The sequence below is a fragment of the Merops nubicus genome, unplaced genomic scaffold (genome assembly GCF_000691845.1).
Source record: "Merops nubicus isolate BGI_N331 unplaced genomic scaffold, ASM69184v1 scaffold49, whole genome shotgun sequence".
Lineage (NCBI taxonomy): Eukaryota > Metazoa > Chordata > Aves > Coraciiformes > Meropidae > Merops > Merops nubicus.
This window is the reverse complement of record NW_008632777.1, coordinates 19,551-31,747: the sequence shown is the minus strand read 5'-3', so window position 1 is coordinate 31,747 and position 12,197 is coordinate 19,551. Positions and strand designations below refer to the sequence as shown.

General features: G+C 37.3%; 1 protein-coding gene across 1 annotated transcript in view; it reads right to left on the bottom strand.

Moving 5' to 3' along the window:
• Nucleotides 1-1,576: 1,576 nt before the first annotated feature.
• Nucleotides 1,577-12,197, bottom strand: part of ERCC6L2 (excision repair cross-complementation group 6-like 2) — a gene marked incomplete at its 3' end in the record, with an annotated part of 30,135 nt that continues 19,514 nt past the window's right edge. Inside the window, exons 11-16 of the mRNA XM_008947987.1 lie at nucleotides 10,466-10,537; nucleotides 9,295-9,440; nucleotides 6,706-6,801; nucleotides 5,226-5,325; nucleotides 2,827-2,979; nucleotides 1,577-1,657 (exon numbers count right to left, since the gene is read on the bottom strand). Coding sequence (XP_008946235.1) covers nucleotides 1,577-1,657; nucleotides 2,827-2,979; nucleotides 5,226-5,325; nucleotides 6,706-6,801; nucleotides 9,295-9,440; nucleotides 10,466-10,537 — 648 coding nt within the window. The remainder of the gene's footprint in view (nucleotides 1,658-2,826; nucleotides 2,980-5,225; nucleotides 5,326-6,705; nucleotides 6,802-9,294; nucleotides 9,441-10,465; nucleotides 10,538-12,197) is intronic.

The following is a 12,197-nucleotide window of genomic DNA, read 5'->3' as shown; positions in this document are numbered from 1 at the left end:
TCCAGTTCTGGAGCCCCCATTACAAACCAACTGCACTGCTTTCTGCAGTTCTTGAACCAAAATCTTCTAGGCAACAGTAAGTCAGATTCTCAACTGACTTCTTGACAGAAAGCTGTCATATCATATCATATGGCTGTCACTCTTAAAGTACTACAGAGCAATACTTCCATACACAATACTGCTCTGTAATAACGTGTTAGTAACACCTTCATTCAGACTGAGGATGTCCAAGTGTTGCCAAGGTCATTAAATGGAACATTACCAGATGATCAGAATATTCCATTTTAAATACAGCAATACACACAGCATGACTGCGTGTATTCTGCTGGAGAAGCTGGAGGCTCATGGCCTAGACAAGTGGACTCCCTGCTGGGTTAAAAATTGGTGGAATGGCTAATCCCCAAGAGTTGTGGTGAATGGAGTTAAATCCACTTGGCAAACAGTCTGGTGCAGTGTCTGTCAGGGACTCAGTTTTGGGATCGGTCTTGTTTAATATCTTATCAATGACCTGGATGCGGGGATCGAGTGCACCTTCAGTAAATGTGCAGATGACACAAAATTAAGTGGGAGTGTCGATCTGCTGGAGGGTAGGAAGGCTCTGCAGAGGGATCTGGACAGGCTGGAGCAATGGACTGAGGTCAGCTGTATGAGGTTTAACAAGGCCAAGTGCTGGGTCCTGCGCTTGGGTCACAACAACCCCAGGCAATGCTCCAGGCTTGAGGAGGAGTGGCTGGAAACTGCCTGGTGGAGAAGGACCTGGGGGTGTTGGGGGGCAGCCAGCTGAACATGAGCCAGCAGTGTGCCCAGGATGCCACCATGTTTCTGTATCAGAAACAGTGTGACCAGCAGTAGGGACGTGATCGTGCCCCTGGACTCGGCACTCATGAAACTGCACCTTGAGCACTGTGTCCAGTTTTGGGTACCACAGTGTAAGAAGGACATGGAGGTGCTGGAGCGTGTCCAGAGAAGGGCGACGAGGTTGGTGGGAGGGCTGGAAAACATGCCTTATGAGGACTGGCTGAGGGAACTGGGGTTTTTTACTCTGGAGGAGATTGAGAGGAGACCTTATTGCTCTCTACAATTACCTGAAAGGAGGTTGTAGTGAGGCTGGTGTTGGTCTCTTCTCCCAAATTACTGATAGGATGAAAGGAAATGTCCTCAGGTTGCACCAGGGGAGGTTTGGACTGGATTTTAGGAAAAAATTTTTTCCCTGAGAGAGAGGTTAGGCACTGGAAGGGGCTGTCCAGGGAGGTGGTGGAGTCATCATCCCTGGAGATGCTCAAAAAAATCAAGTAGATGTGGCACTCAAGGCTATGATCTAGTGGCTAGGGAAATGTTAGGAGGAAGGTTGGACTTGATGATCCTAGAGGTCCTTTCCAACCAGAGTGACTCTATGACATTATATAATGCTTTACAATACGTATAGCCAGGGGTAAGGAGACCACAAAAGATGGCAAGTACAACCTAGGGTAAAAGTAATAGCAGCCTCACAACATACTGTCTGCATTTCCCATGCTAGTGTCAGGAACCAGAGGAAATTGCATGTTCTGGACCATAGTCCACAAAGACACCTTACCTTTTCTGAGCTGCATGGAGGAGTCTCTTCCTTTAGCCATGTACTTGCTGTCATCACTCCTGCTTCTACTCGCCCCTCCCTCTGAAACAATCAAGAATGTATGTAATATAAATTGTACCTGTTCAAGTTAGCAAAGGCAAGCCCAGAAAAAAAAAAAAATTAAAAACAGTCTTTCTTTCTAAAGAGGTGTAAGCATCAGAAGTACAATCAGCCAAGTCCAGACTAAGACTTATATTTTGGCAATCCACTCACTGTTCTTTTGATCTAATGCATAACCTGCAGGAAAAGTAACATACTGCATAAATCTGGCATATCTTAAAGCACTGTTTTAATAATTTTAAACATTTTTCCAAAGCAGAATATCTGCTACAATGTTCACATTACACACCACATTTTAATTTAATTTAGAGAAGTTCTGAGCTTAACATCCCCCTAGTATGTGTTCTTACACCACACTACTCTTTTGGCTATGCTACCTTTATACTGCTGCATCACATTTCCCAGTCTCTTCCTAGCACTGGCAAAACAACAAAACAAAGAGAAGAATGGAAAGAAACCTACAATAAAGCTGAAATACATTTCAAGATGCAAGCTATCTGCAGAAACATGCTGGACAGAAAGAGACATAATACTGCATGTACTTAAAACCAGTTTGCAGTATACGCTATGGAATTGGGCCAACAGTCTCTTCAGAGTGACTAAGAAATTAATCTTAAAAAATGAAGTCTCAATTATTTACTTCAGCATTGTAATATTTTTAGATATAACATTATAAATATATTTTCTTAAATAGTATTTGAGATCTCAAAAAGGTATCATAAAAAGGTTACTGTGATCATTAAAAATACTTTTGTCATCAGAATTCTAGCTTAAAAGGTCACTCAGAGCTACTGATGATTGAAAGGTACCTTCACACATTCACACATAATTGACAATATGTGAAAGTATCACACAAATAAGTTATAGTATTTTTATTAGGAAAAGAAAAATATTAGCAAACTTCTGAAAATTATAATCCACACTTTTTTCTTTTTTTTTTTTTGGTTTGATTTAAGGAATCTTATCTGGTCTACACCAGAATGAGAAATGAGCATGCTTATTTAATTTAAGGCACTGCACAGATAGGCACTGTTTAAGTTCCGCTGCTCTGTTTTACAAAATGTTTACATTCAAAATTAGGACAAAATATCTCATGAGGAAAGGGAAAATGACAAACTAATATCCAAAAGTTAAAGGGTAGGACTTCACACCTCCAGGATGTCTTTGGTAAGACAGGACCCATGAGTCCTAAGTTTGAAAAGGTTATGAATCCCAAAAAGCTCTCCTTGATGTTCCTTCGATCCTTGTACTGCTTCAAAATATCTCTTGGCATTTTCACTTCCAACAACTGCACAGTGAAGTTGCTAAAACAGAACAACATAAGAGATTTCAGAAGTGTTTGCTCCAACAACATGTCAGAATTTCCTGGCATCCACATTATATATACAGCTTTAGTTGGAACAGGCACAAATTCCTATGGGAGGATATTTTGCTTTAATTTCCCCAGCAGATGCTGGTATAATAGATGGTGGTATGATGTGAACCTGCCTGGGTTTGTTGAATTAAAAAAATAAAAATATTTCAAGTCTTTTACTTCTTTGTTGTATTGTATCAGACACCTGCCATAGTTGGCTGTAATCTGCTATTGCTCATTTTGCCAGGCTTTCTAGGACATCTCCTGCTGATACTTGCTGTTGAGATGAATCCTCAAAAGTACTTCGCACAAGAGAAACTTTGAAACTGATGCCCTCTAAGCATTTGCATGAACGTACACATAAATAACAGATCTAGGTACACATAAATAACAAATCTAGTAGGGTTTTTGCAATGAACACTCCTTGAAATCTCACTAAAGTTATGCCCGTTGAGCAGTATAACTTCTGCTCCTGATGCATTCAAAACACAAATTATTAGCTTTTATGTTTTTAACCCACTGCCCCTCAAAAATAGTTTTTGGACTTTCTGTGTTTTCTATTTAAATTGCCTCATTAGTATATAATTTCAACTATTCCTACATCTTTTTTTATCCTGAGTCTCTGAAAATTGCCCAATTTTCTGTAAGCACTTCAGCCCATCATCTACTTCTTTTAATTTCTTCTTAACAAGTTTCCTCCTTTTTATTTAGATAATAAAATTTTTTTTTCTTCCAAATTAAACAGAACTCTAATGCTTTTTTTGGCTTCTATGAAACACTCACTTTAAGGAAGACAGTCACTGTTAAAGTAATATTTTATACATTATGCACATTACTGAAAGCAACTGAGGGTTTTCTAACTATCTGCTCTATGAAATCTGATGATCTTAGAACCTTATTTTTACTTGTTACTTTCTTAAATCTCAGAAGGATAATGACAACCTGTACAGTGCTGCATTTCCCACTCATTCAGCCTTCAACCTCCTCCTTGTGAATAACCAAGCTACAAAAGGGCTGCTTGTCACTGAAGACTCATTACCAAATGTTTCCTATTCATAGCCAAAAATTCAAATCATCAGGTTAACTAATCAAATCTCCAACAGTTTTCTTTAATATATAGTGTCTTTTGCCCACTGAGGTGACCTACTTTTGTCTTTTCTATGCAATGCATTCTTCTGGAAAACCATACCTCACTTATTTTGTTCCTTTCTCCAAGTGCATATGCCTACAATGTCAGTATCTTAACTTAAAAATCAAAAATCTTATTTCATAATTTTCCATTTCTGTTGAGCAAAACGTTCATATTTCATACAGTTTCTTTCTATTCTGCAGCCTGCTCTTTGTTGTTCATGTTCAAGCTTGCTTATTTTTAATTCTGATCTCATCAGGAGCCAGTTGCTGGATTACATGTTCCTGCGCAAGGATGAGACGTAAATTCGTGAAGTGCTCCCTATTTTTTTTGGTGAGGCACTGAATGGGCTGCCTGGGGATGTGATGGAGTTGAAACCCATAAAGGTGTTAAAAAACTGTAAAAATAGTACTTCAGGACATGGCTTAGTGGTCATGTTCGTGCTGGATTGTTTGGACTCGATGATCTTAAGAGGTCTTTTCCAATCTTAGTTCTATGATTCCTCAAACCACACTTTGTTTTACCCAGTCTTAGGTGTTTAAACTTATTAATGCAAGTAGAAAAATTTAGGGAGAGCAATTGTTTCAGGCCGAGTACTTGGGCAAACAACATCCCTGATCTTCATAATAGCAGCAACTACAAGCTGTTTCCCCCTCCTTTTATAAGAAAGTTTTCATACTCAGGAGAGCAGCAATGCCTTCTTGATTTTCTTCTATGGCACCACGAAGGTTTTTCCTCTACTTCCTCCAACCTTTCACAAGAAAAAGCTGCCTAAATTGCTGCAGACACTCACTACAACTCTCACAGACACATTTACAAGTCTTTCAATAAATGAGTTCTTTGTATAAAATGATTAATGTACCTTGCATAATTAAACTATCAAAAGTTACAGAAAAACTTGAATATAAATAGAATTGTTTTGTTTGATAATTACTAAACGATGTATCTCAGCTAAATAATTTTGCAGCATACATCATAAAAATAAGATAAACTACAATTCCGTTGTAAGCTTTCAGTCATTGAAACCACTACAAAGTGCTCCAAATTTAAGTAGTTTTTGACCTTACCTGTTTATAAACTTGTCGCAAGTACATCATCTCCTCCACAGTTCCCAAGGATATCAATCTAAATACTTTAACAGCTTTGTATTGGCCAATCCTATAAGCTCTGCAAGGGCAGTGTCATATTAAAAAAATATAATCTTTTTTTAAAATCAGTTAAAAAATAAGATAACTCTTTGAGGTAGTAACAAATAAATAAAAGCATTCCAATAAAAGAGGAATAGTCTAAATAATTTATGAGTTGGTGGGTTTCGGTGTTCCGAAATCTTCCTCAAAATTTTGTCCCTTTTACCATTAGTTTTCCATGTTCCTTCCCACACTATCCAGCCGAAAAAGCACTCTCCTTAATTTGTATCACAAGGCTTTTCTCCTGTTTCTCTTGAAAACACACCCTCCACTATGTTTTCTTGGTTGTTTTTTTTTTTTTCTGGTCGTTTGGTTTTTTTTTCTCCTCTCTCTGTATCCACCTGCTCTTGCCCAAGACAAGACAAAACTCCTGTTTGCATTATGTATGAGTCAGATCATGTATCACTTGGGCAGTCTGTTCTTTCTTAACTTAAAGCATTTTGCAAGTTACAGCATCATAAAGCCAGGTAATGAGCAGGCAGTGTTCTATCTAAATGGTAAATTCCAAGACTTCTGACAGATTACATTCCACAAATTCAATAGAGGCTGAACCAACTTATAGAAATGTGACCTCACAAAAATTCTTTCAAGACAGTGTCTTTCTACAATAGAGAATTCTGATACACAATTTGTCTCAAACAGATGCACATAAACACCTCTTAGAAGTCAGAAAGATACTTAAAATCCAGTTACATAATTGCATTGGACAACAGAAGCAAGTTATTTCTGCTCATCAAAACATAGAAATCTACTGCATTTTTAAGGCTTTAAATATGCTTCTCTTCAGCTATTCAACGGTGTGTCCTGTACTCCTAAGGAAACAGCTTATGGTCAAAATCCTTGAAAGAAAAATTTAGATTTCTGGATATACTCCAATGGCATAATATCAGAGATGAAGTGAGTGCTGAAAAGACACTAATCTCCACAAGGGTGAAGCAGAAAAGAACATAAATGTTTTTCTTTAAGGATTCTGGAATTCAAAACATAACTTGAACCAGACTCAAATACAACATACTCTGTCCTCACAAACACAGGAAAAATGCCATCCAGCTACACACACACACACATGTTCTAGAGATCATGAAGAGTTACTACAGATATGGGTTTTTTTTTTGTCTTAATGAGCCCACCATACCAGTGCTACAAAAATAAAACTGAGAAAAAGAAGTAAAATTCAGGGTTAAAAGTAAGAATATCAAAATTCAAAAATAATTTAGACAGACATGTCTTACTATCCTCTGGACAAGTCAAATTATGTAAAAGATTTCTTCCCTGAGGAAAATTTTGGTTGGATGATCAGATTACTGAATCAAAGCAAAAGAAGAGTACAATGATCAAGTTCCATATTTTGAGACTGTACCTGTCAATAGCTTGAAGATCATTTGCTGGATTCCATGTAGGATCAAACAGTATAACAACATTGGCACCAACAAAATTAAGACCCAGTCCACCAGCCCTAAAAACATAATCATGAAAAAAACCCTTTGAAAGTAAGAAAGGAAGAAGTAAGGGGTTTTTTTCAGTATGTTAGTTCCATATTGGCAGATTTTAAAAAAACAGATAATAAAACAGATTTTACTTAATGAGCCTCAAAACTTTCAACAGATGTACATCTATTTCTCCCTAGAGCTCAAAGTTGAAATTCATCATCTATACCCAATTGTTTGATGGAATTTACAAGCTCTAAAGAAATCAAACTATACGTGCTCTCAACATCCATAAAATATATATTTCACCATATAGCTATATTAGTCATAGCTACCAACAAAAGCATTATGACTAGCTAGATGACTGTTTGACACTAACATTAACTGCAAGACTTGAGGTCAAGCTATATAGACAGACAGTTTTGTTTTCTTTTTTTGTGGGTTGTTGAGTTTTGTGTTTGTTTTGGTTTGTTTTGGCTTTTTTTGGTGTGGGGTTTGTTTGTTTGTTTGTTTTTTAATACTAAGGACCCATTTCTCAAAAAACTTAACATCCAAATAAATTCAGGATTTCCAAATGTCTGTGGAAAAGGAAATACACAAGTAATTTCAGGCAGAAAAATTATTTTGCCAGGATAAAAAAAAAACAGGAATATAAAACCAGAACATTTTAAGTTTAACAGTGAAGTCATCACCACTGTCTGTACTGTAACTCACTAATTCATAGATTGGAGCTTCCTCTTTAAAGCTGTATGTTAAACGTGTCAGTAGAATATAATGGCAAACTCAAGTTCACTATGTGGGGAATTTATCCTTTGCAGAATGTATTTCAGCAGCCAAAAGACTGTACAAGTATTTTCAGTGACAATCAACATCTAACATTCCAAGCAATAGAACTTCCAGAACACACAGATGTTGACTACACAAGACAGTTGGCAAAAAACTTTCCAGGAAAGTACAGACAGAAGACTATGACCAATTCTGTCAACTTACTATGTGCTGAGAAATAAAAAATATACTGTAAAGTATTAATGCATGAAATCTGAGTAAGAGGCCACGTGACCCTTGTAGAAGAGAACTAGGATAAATAATTTCCTAACTTCCAGAAGATTACAAAATTAACGCTGCTTCCATTACTGTATATCAAGCAAGCAAAAAGATCACTTCTTGTCACCTGTGATAAACTACACAAAGAATTGTACTTCTTGTTTTGCTCAGCAAACATGGTTACGTTTACTGCAATTTCACCATTTTCTGTCCCCTCCACTTACTCAGTAACATGAGGAACACTAAAAACAGCTCAGCAGCCTCTGAATTCACAAGCTTTCACAACAGAGTGGGAAGAGTCCACATACGTTTATCTAACCTTCATTTTTATTATTATGTAAATTAATGGAAGAGAACTCAAAAAGTTATGATTACACAACTAAACTACACTGATGGAAGCACAAACTAGAGAGTCTCTCCTAATGCTATGGAGTTACTAACTCCCTCCTGACTTCAGAGACAAGGAAAAGGGACTCATGAAGGTATAAGGGAAGCTGATGGTCAAATTCCATAGCAGATTACAGCAGATGACAGAGATTACAAACAAATGTGTGTGACCAGCACCACAAATCTCTTCGTAACCCTGCCCACATGCAGCAGAGTATCTGAAAATAGTTGGCATCACTTGCAGCAGTCTTTAAGATGATGTCTGACTTCTAATTAAAGAGAGTTAATGTGGATCCTCCTAGCTAGCTCAAACATGCACACTTTCAGTAAAAGAAGGACTAAAGTGACTGGAAAGGCAAAAAAATATCTGCATGTTTCATCAAGTTTCACTGAGTTTTCCTCTGTCCAGAAACACTGAAATTTCTCTTTGTTCCTTTTCTGCCCTTGCCTGGTAACCAACTTCATCCAATATGAAACTTGGAAGTAACAAGAATTGTAACAAAGCAAACAAACAAGAATGGTCATCACAGTTTCAGAAATTTTAGGTGAACACTTTGCTCTATTTCAAAATAATTCACTACCCATCATAAATTGGTAAGTATCCCTGACAGGTGAACACATTCCTGAAGGGACAATCAAGGATTGTGTCAAGTACTTTAAACACATGCCAGTTAACATGCTTAATAAATTACAGTAGTAATTTTTCAGCTCAGTATCACATTTCATGTCCACACTGACATGCTAGTTCTGCTAGTATAGTACAAGAAATTGAGTATCTACAATAAAAATGGAAATAAAATTTGAATAACAACTTTTTAAAACTGTTTCCTCACTCCTACAGCAACTGGAAATTTAAAACTAGGATTCCGACAACTCACTTGTTTCAGATCTTAGACATCCTCATAAAGCAGATGGGAGCAGAAGGGAGGAAGTCTACAGATATTTTAAGCTTCAGCCTACAGCTGTATCTCTATGTTTTCTAACAGAAAGGAGAACAATTCTCTTCCTCAAAAGGTCATCAAGGAAAATTTCAGAGTAACCTGTTTACTAAACACTAGAAAGGCAGAATGGAACAGACTACATTTTCTTACATTGTAGATACAAGACATATGTTAATTTCTTGAATGCTGTTGAACTCTCTTACAATTCTGATCCTATCTTCTGATTTTGTATTTCCATCAAGTCTTCGGTAATCTAGCCCAGATGCCATACAGTATTGTTCCAGCACATCTAGCAACTGGGTGGAAAAATAAAAAAGAAGATTAAGTGTTTACTATTATCTTTTTAATTAAACATAATCATAGAGGCCATGTTTCTAAAATATATTTTCAATAGACCAAGCATTAAAAATGACAGTAAATGGCCACTTTGGAATCAACATCCTTGACTCTAACTGTGATTGTACAACGCTCGAAGTGACCAGCGTTGGTCTGCAGAGGTCTCGCTCAATCCTCCAACCTTGGCTGCCTGTCCCACCTGTACGTGACACTGGATTAGTTCAACCCAGTAAGCTGGCAGACAAATTAAACAGCTTTCTGCTATCTAAGCAAGTTACAATGACTTAAAATATAGTAACTGGGCATCAGAGCCAGTACAGAGAAACATTTTGGTATGCACAGCCAGAGTTCAGAGGGATGGAGTGAGAGACCAGCAGTCAGTCTCGTCTTGAACACTGGGAAGTGCAGCCTAAGACACATGAGCATTATAGTACTGCATCTAAATTTATAATCTCCCTTAAATTACTAAATTATTAGCTATTTAAGACCCTGAACTGTCATCCGCACTATCATTTTTTTAATACTTTTTAGTGCTATCATTACAAACACTTAAGTAAAGAATATCACACCACAGATTGTATCATTTCAGGAAACATATTACTATCTAGGAAGATGCAAGTCAGGGAGCAAGTCCCTTAAAAGCAAAATGCACATCAGTGCTAACACAAAGGTTGTATGACACTTCAGTCGTATTTTGCTGCAACACTGCTCTAACTCAAGACACATCAGCTGGACTCAGTACAGGCTATCTACACCTGAACTAATACAATTATTTTAAAAAGCTCTAAGGAAGGCAGTGTTACATTTGTTCTGCCATCACCATTTTTATCAGGACACAAGGTTTCAATAAGCTTCTGGAGTATGGCACACTGTCCTTATCCTTATTTCCCATAGTACAGAGAGAAAGGTGACAGCTGTCGCCTCAGTGCTTCAATCTTCAGAACCTGTTGCTGCAGTTAATTGATAAAAATCTGATGAAGCTCACCTTTGTAGAAAAGGAGAAAAGAAGAACCTTATCCTTGTTTTTTTGGAAGTGATTTAAAAGCTGCTGAAGGACCTGTAAATGAACCACAGAATACAAACAAAGGGATTTTATCAACAAGTCATCTCACAGGCACTTAGTTGTGTTTTCGACTTTTGAACAGGGTCCACTGTAAGTAATCGATTGCAAAGCCAAACAAAAGCATCACAAAAACCATTACTAACATAATAAATGTGCCAAAGGTAATGGAGATGCTGGAGCTATGCATTTTTCAGTGACCTGCATGGTGATATGACACATTCTACAGCAGGATTTCCAACAGGTAAATTCAGAAACTGTCAGTGCAGAGACTGCAACAAAATGTCACTCATCTCACGCACTAGCTCAGCTTGTTAATTTTTGCATTTAACAAAAGCATAGAGTTCCCCTAAATACACAAAGGTCTGTTTAAGTTTTCTGTACTACAACTGAGGTCAGAACTTCTTGGAACTTGTCTTCTTAAAATAATCAGTGAGATGTATGCCCCTCCCCACTCCCACTCTCGTCTGTTGCTCTGTTTACAGTAGGATCCAGCTTCCCGGACTGCAAAGACCTTGCAATGCCAATAATCCGCCCACACACAATGTTCTTCTGGTGGGGAAGCAAATAATCCAGCGCCTTGTGTATAATAGTGACACTGTTGTTTCCAAAAGAAGCATGTCCACATCTGGCAATGGCAGCTCCAGAGAACCACGCAGAAGCAATACACAAAGGGGAAAGAGGAATTTTCTCTTCCATGTCGGCAGCTTTCTCCCACTGGGCAATAAATATTTTAAAAATTATATTTATTCTGTGATAAATATATATACTGTTAATCAACACTGACTTCACTAAAAGCCTAACAGATCTTTGACAACCAAATAATGATGAGTGTTTATATTAACTTTACAGTTCTGGGTAACACCTAGAATAAAAATGAGTAATTTTACATCACTTGTAAGCCCTCTTGTGTTATGCTAGCCAGCCAGTTACAAGAGAAAACAAGGTACAAAGAAGATTTTTTTTTTTGCCTGGTTTCATTGTACGAGAACACACAAACCAGGATTTATTTTACTGGGGAAAAAATCCACATCAGGTAATTTAACAGGAGATAGATGACTTACATTTGCATTTTATTTAGTCACGTTAAGAAGAAAAGCAGTGGCATGCACTTAATGTAGAAGGCATTTGGCTACTGTATTATTGTTATTATTAAAATGCAGGTCAAATAATGAATTTCCTGTAGGAGAGTACACAAACAAATCCAGCCAGTTTAAATAAAATGGTTCAATGTCACGTCCACTGGGCATTTCGAGGCATTCTGGTGTAAAGAACAGCTCTGATAAACAGGGGAATGCAACGAATGCTTTTGCATCAAAGAAAAATAAATCCTATGCTTGCACACCAGACTATTATCCTGAAATTTGAGATTCTGAAAAAGGTACACTTGATTATACTCAAGCAAAAACATCACACTCTGAAAGCGTTTAAATCCACACAGATTTAAATGAGTACCTCCCTATTACTACACGTTATGATTTGTCTGGTTGTGATGTAATTTCACCTCTCATGTTTAAGAGTACTTTGCTTATATACAGATTTTCAACTTCACCTACAGTGTTTTTAAGTCTTCAAAACCATGCCTGCCTGGATAGAGTTATGTTTAATGGCCGAAGTTACCATTATTTGCAAGGTGCTCCAACAGACTTCCAGTTTC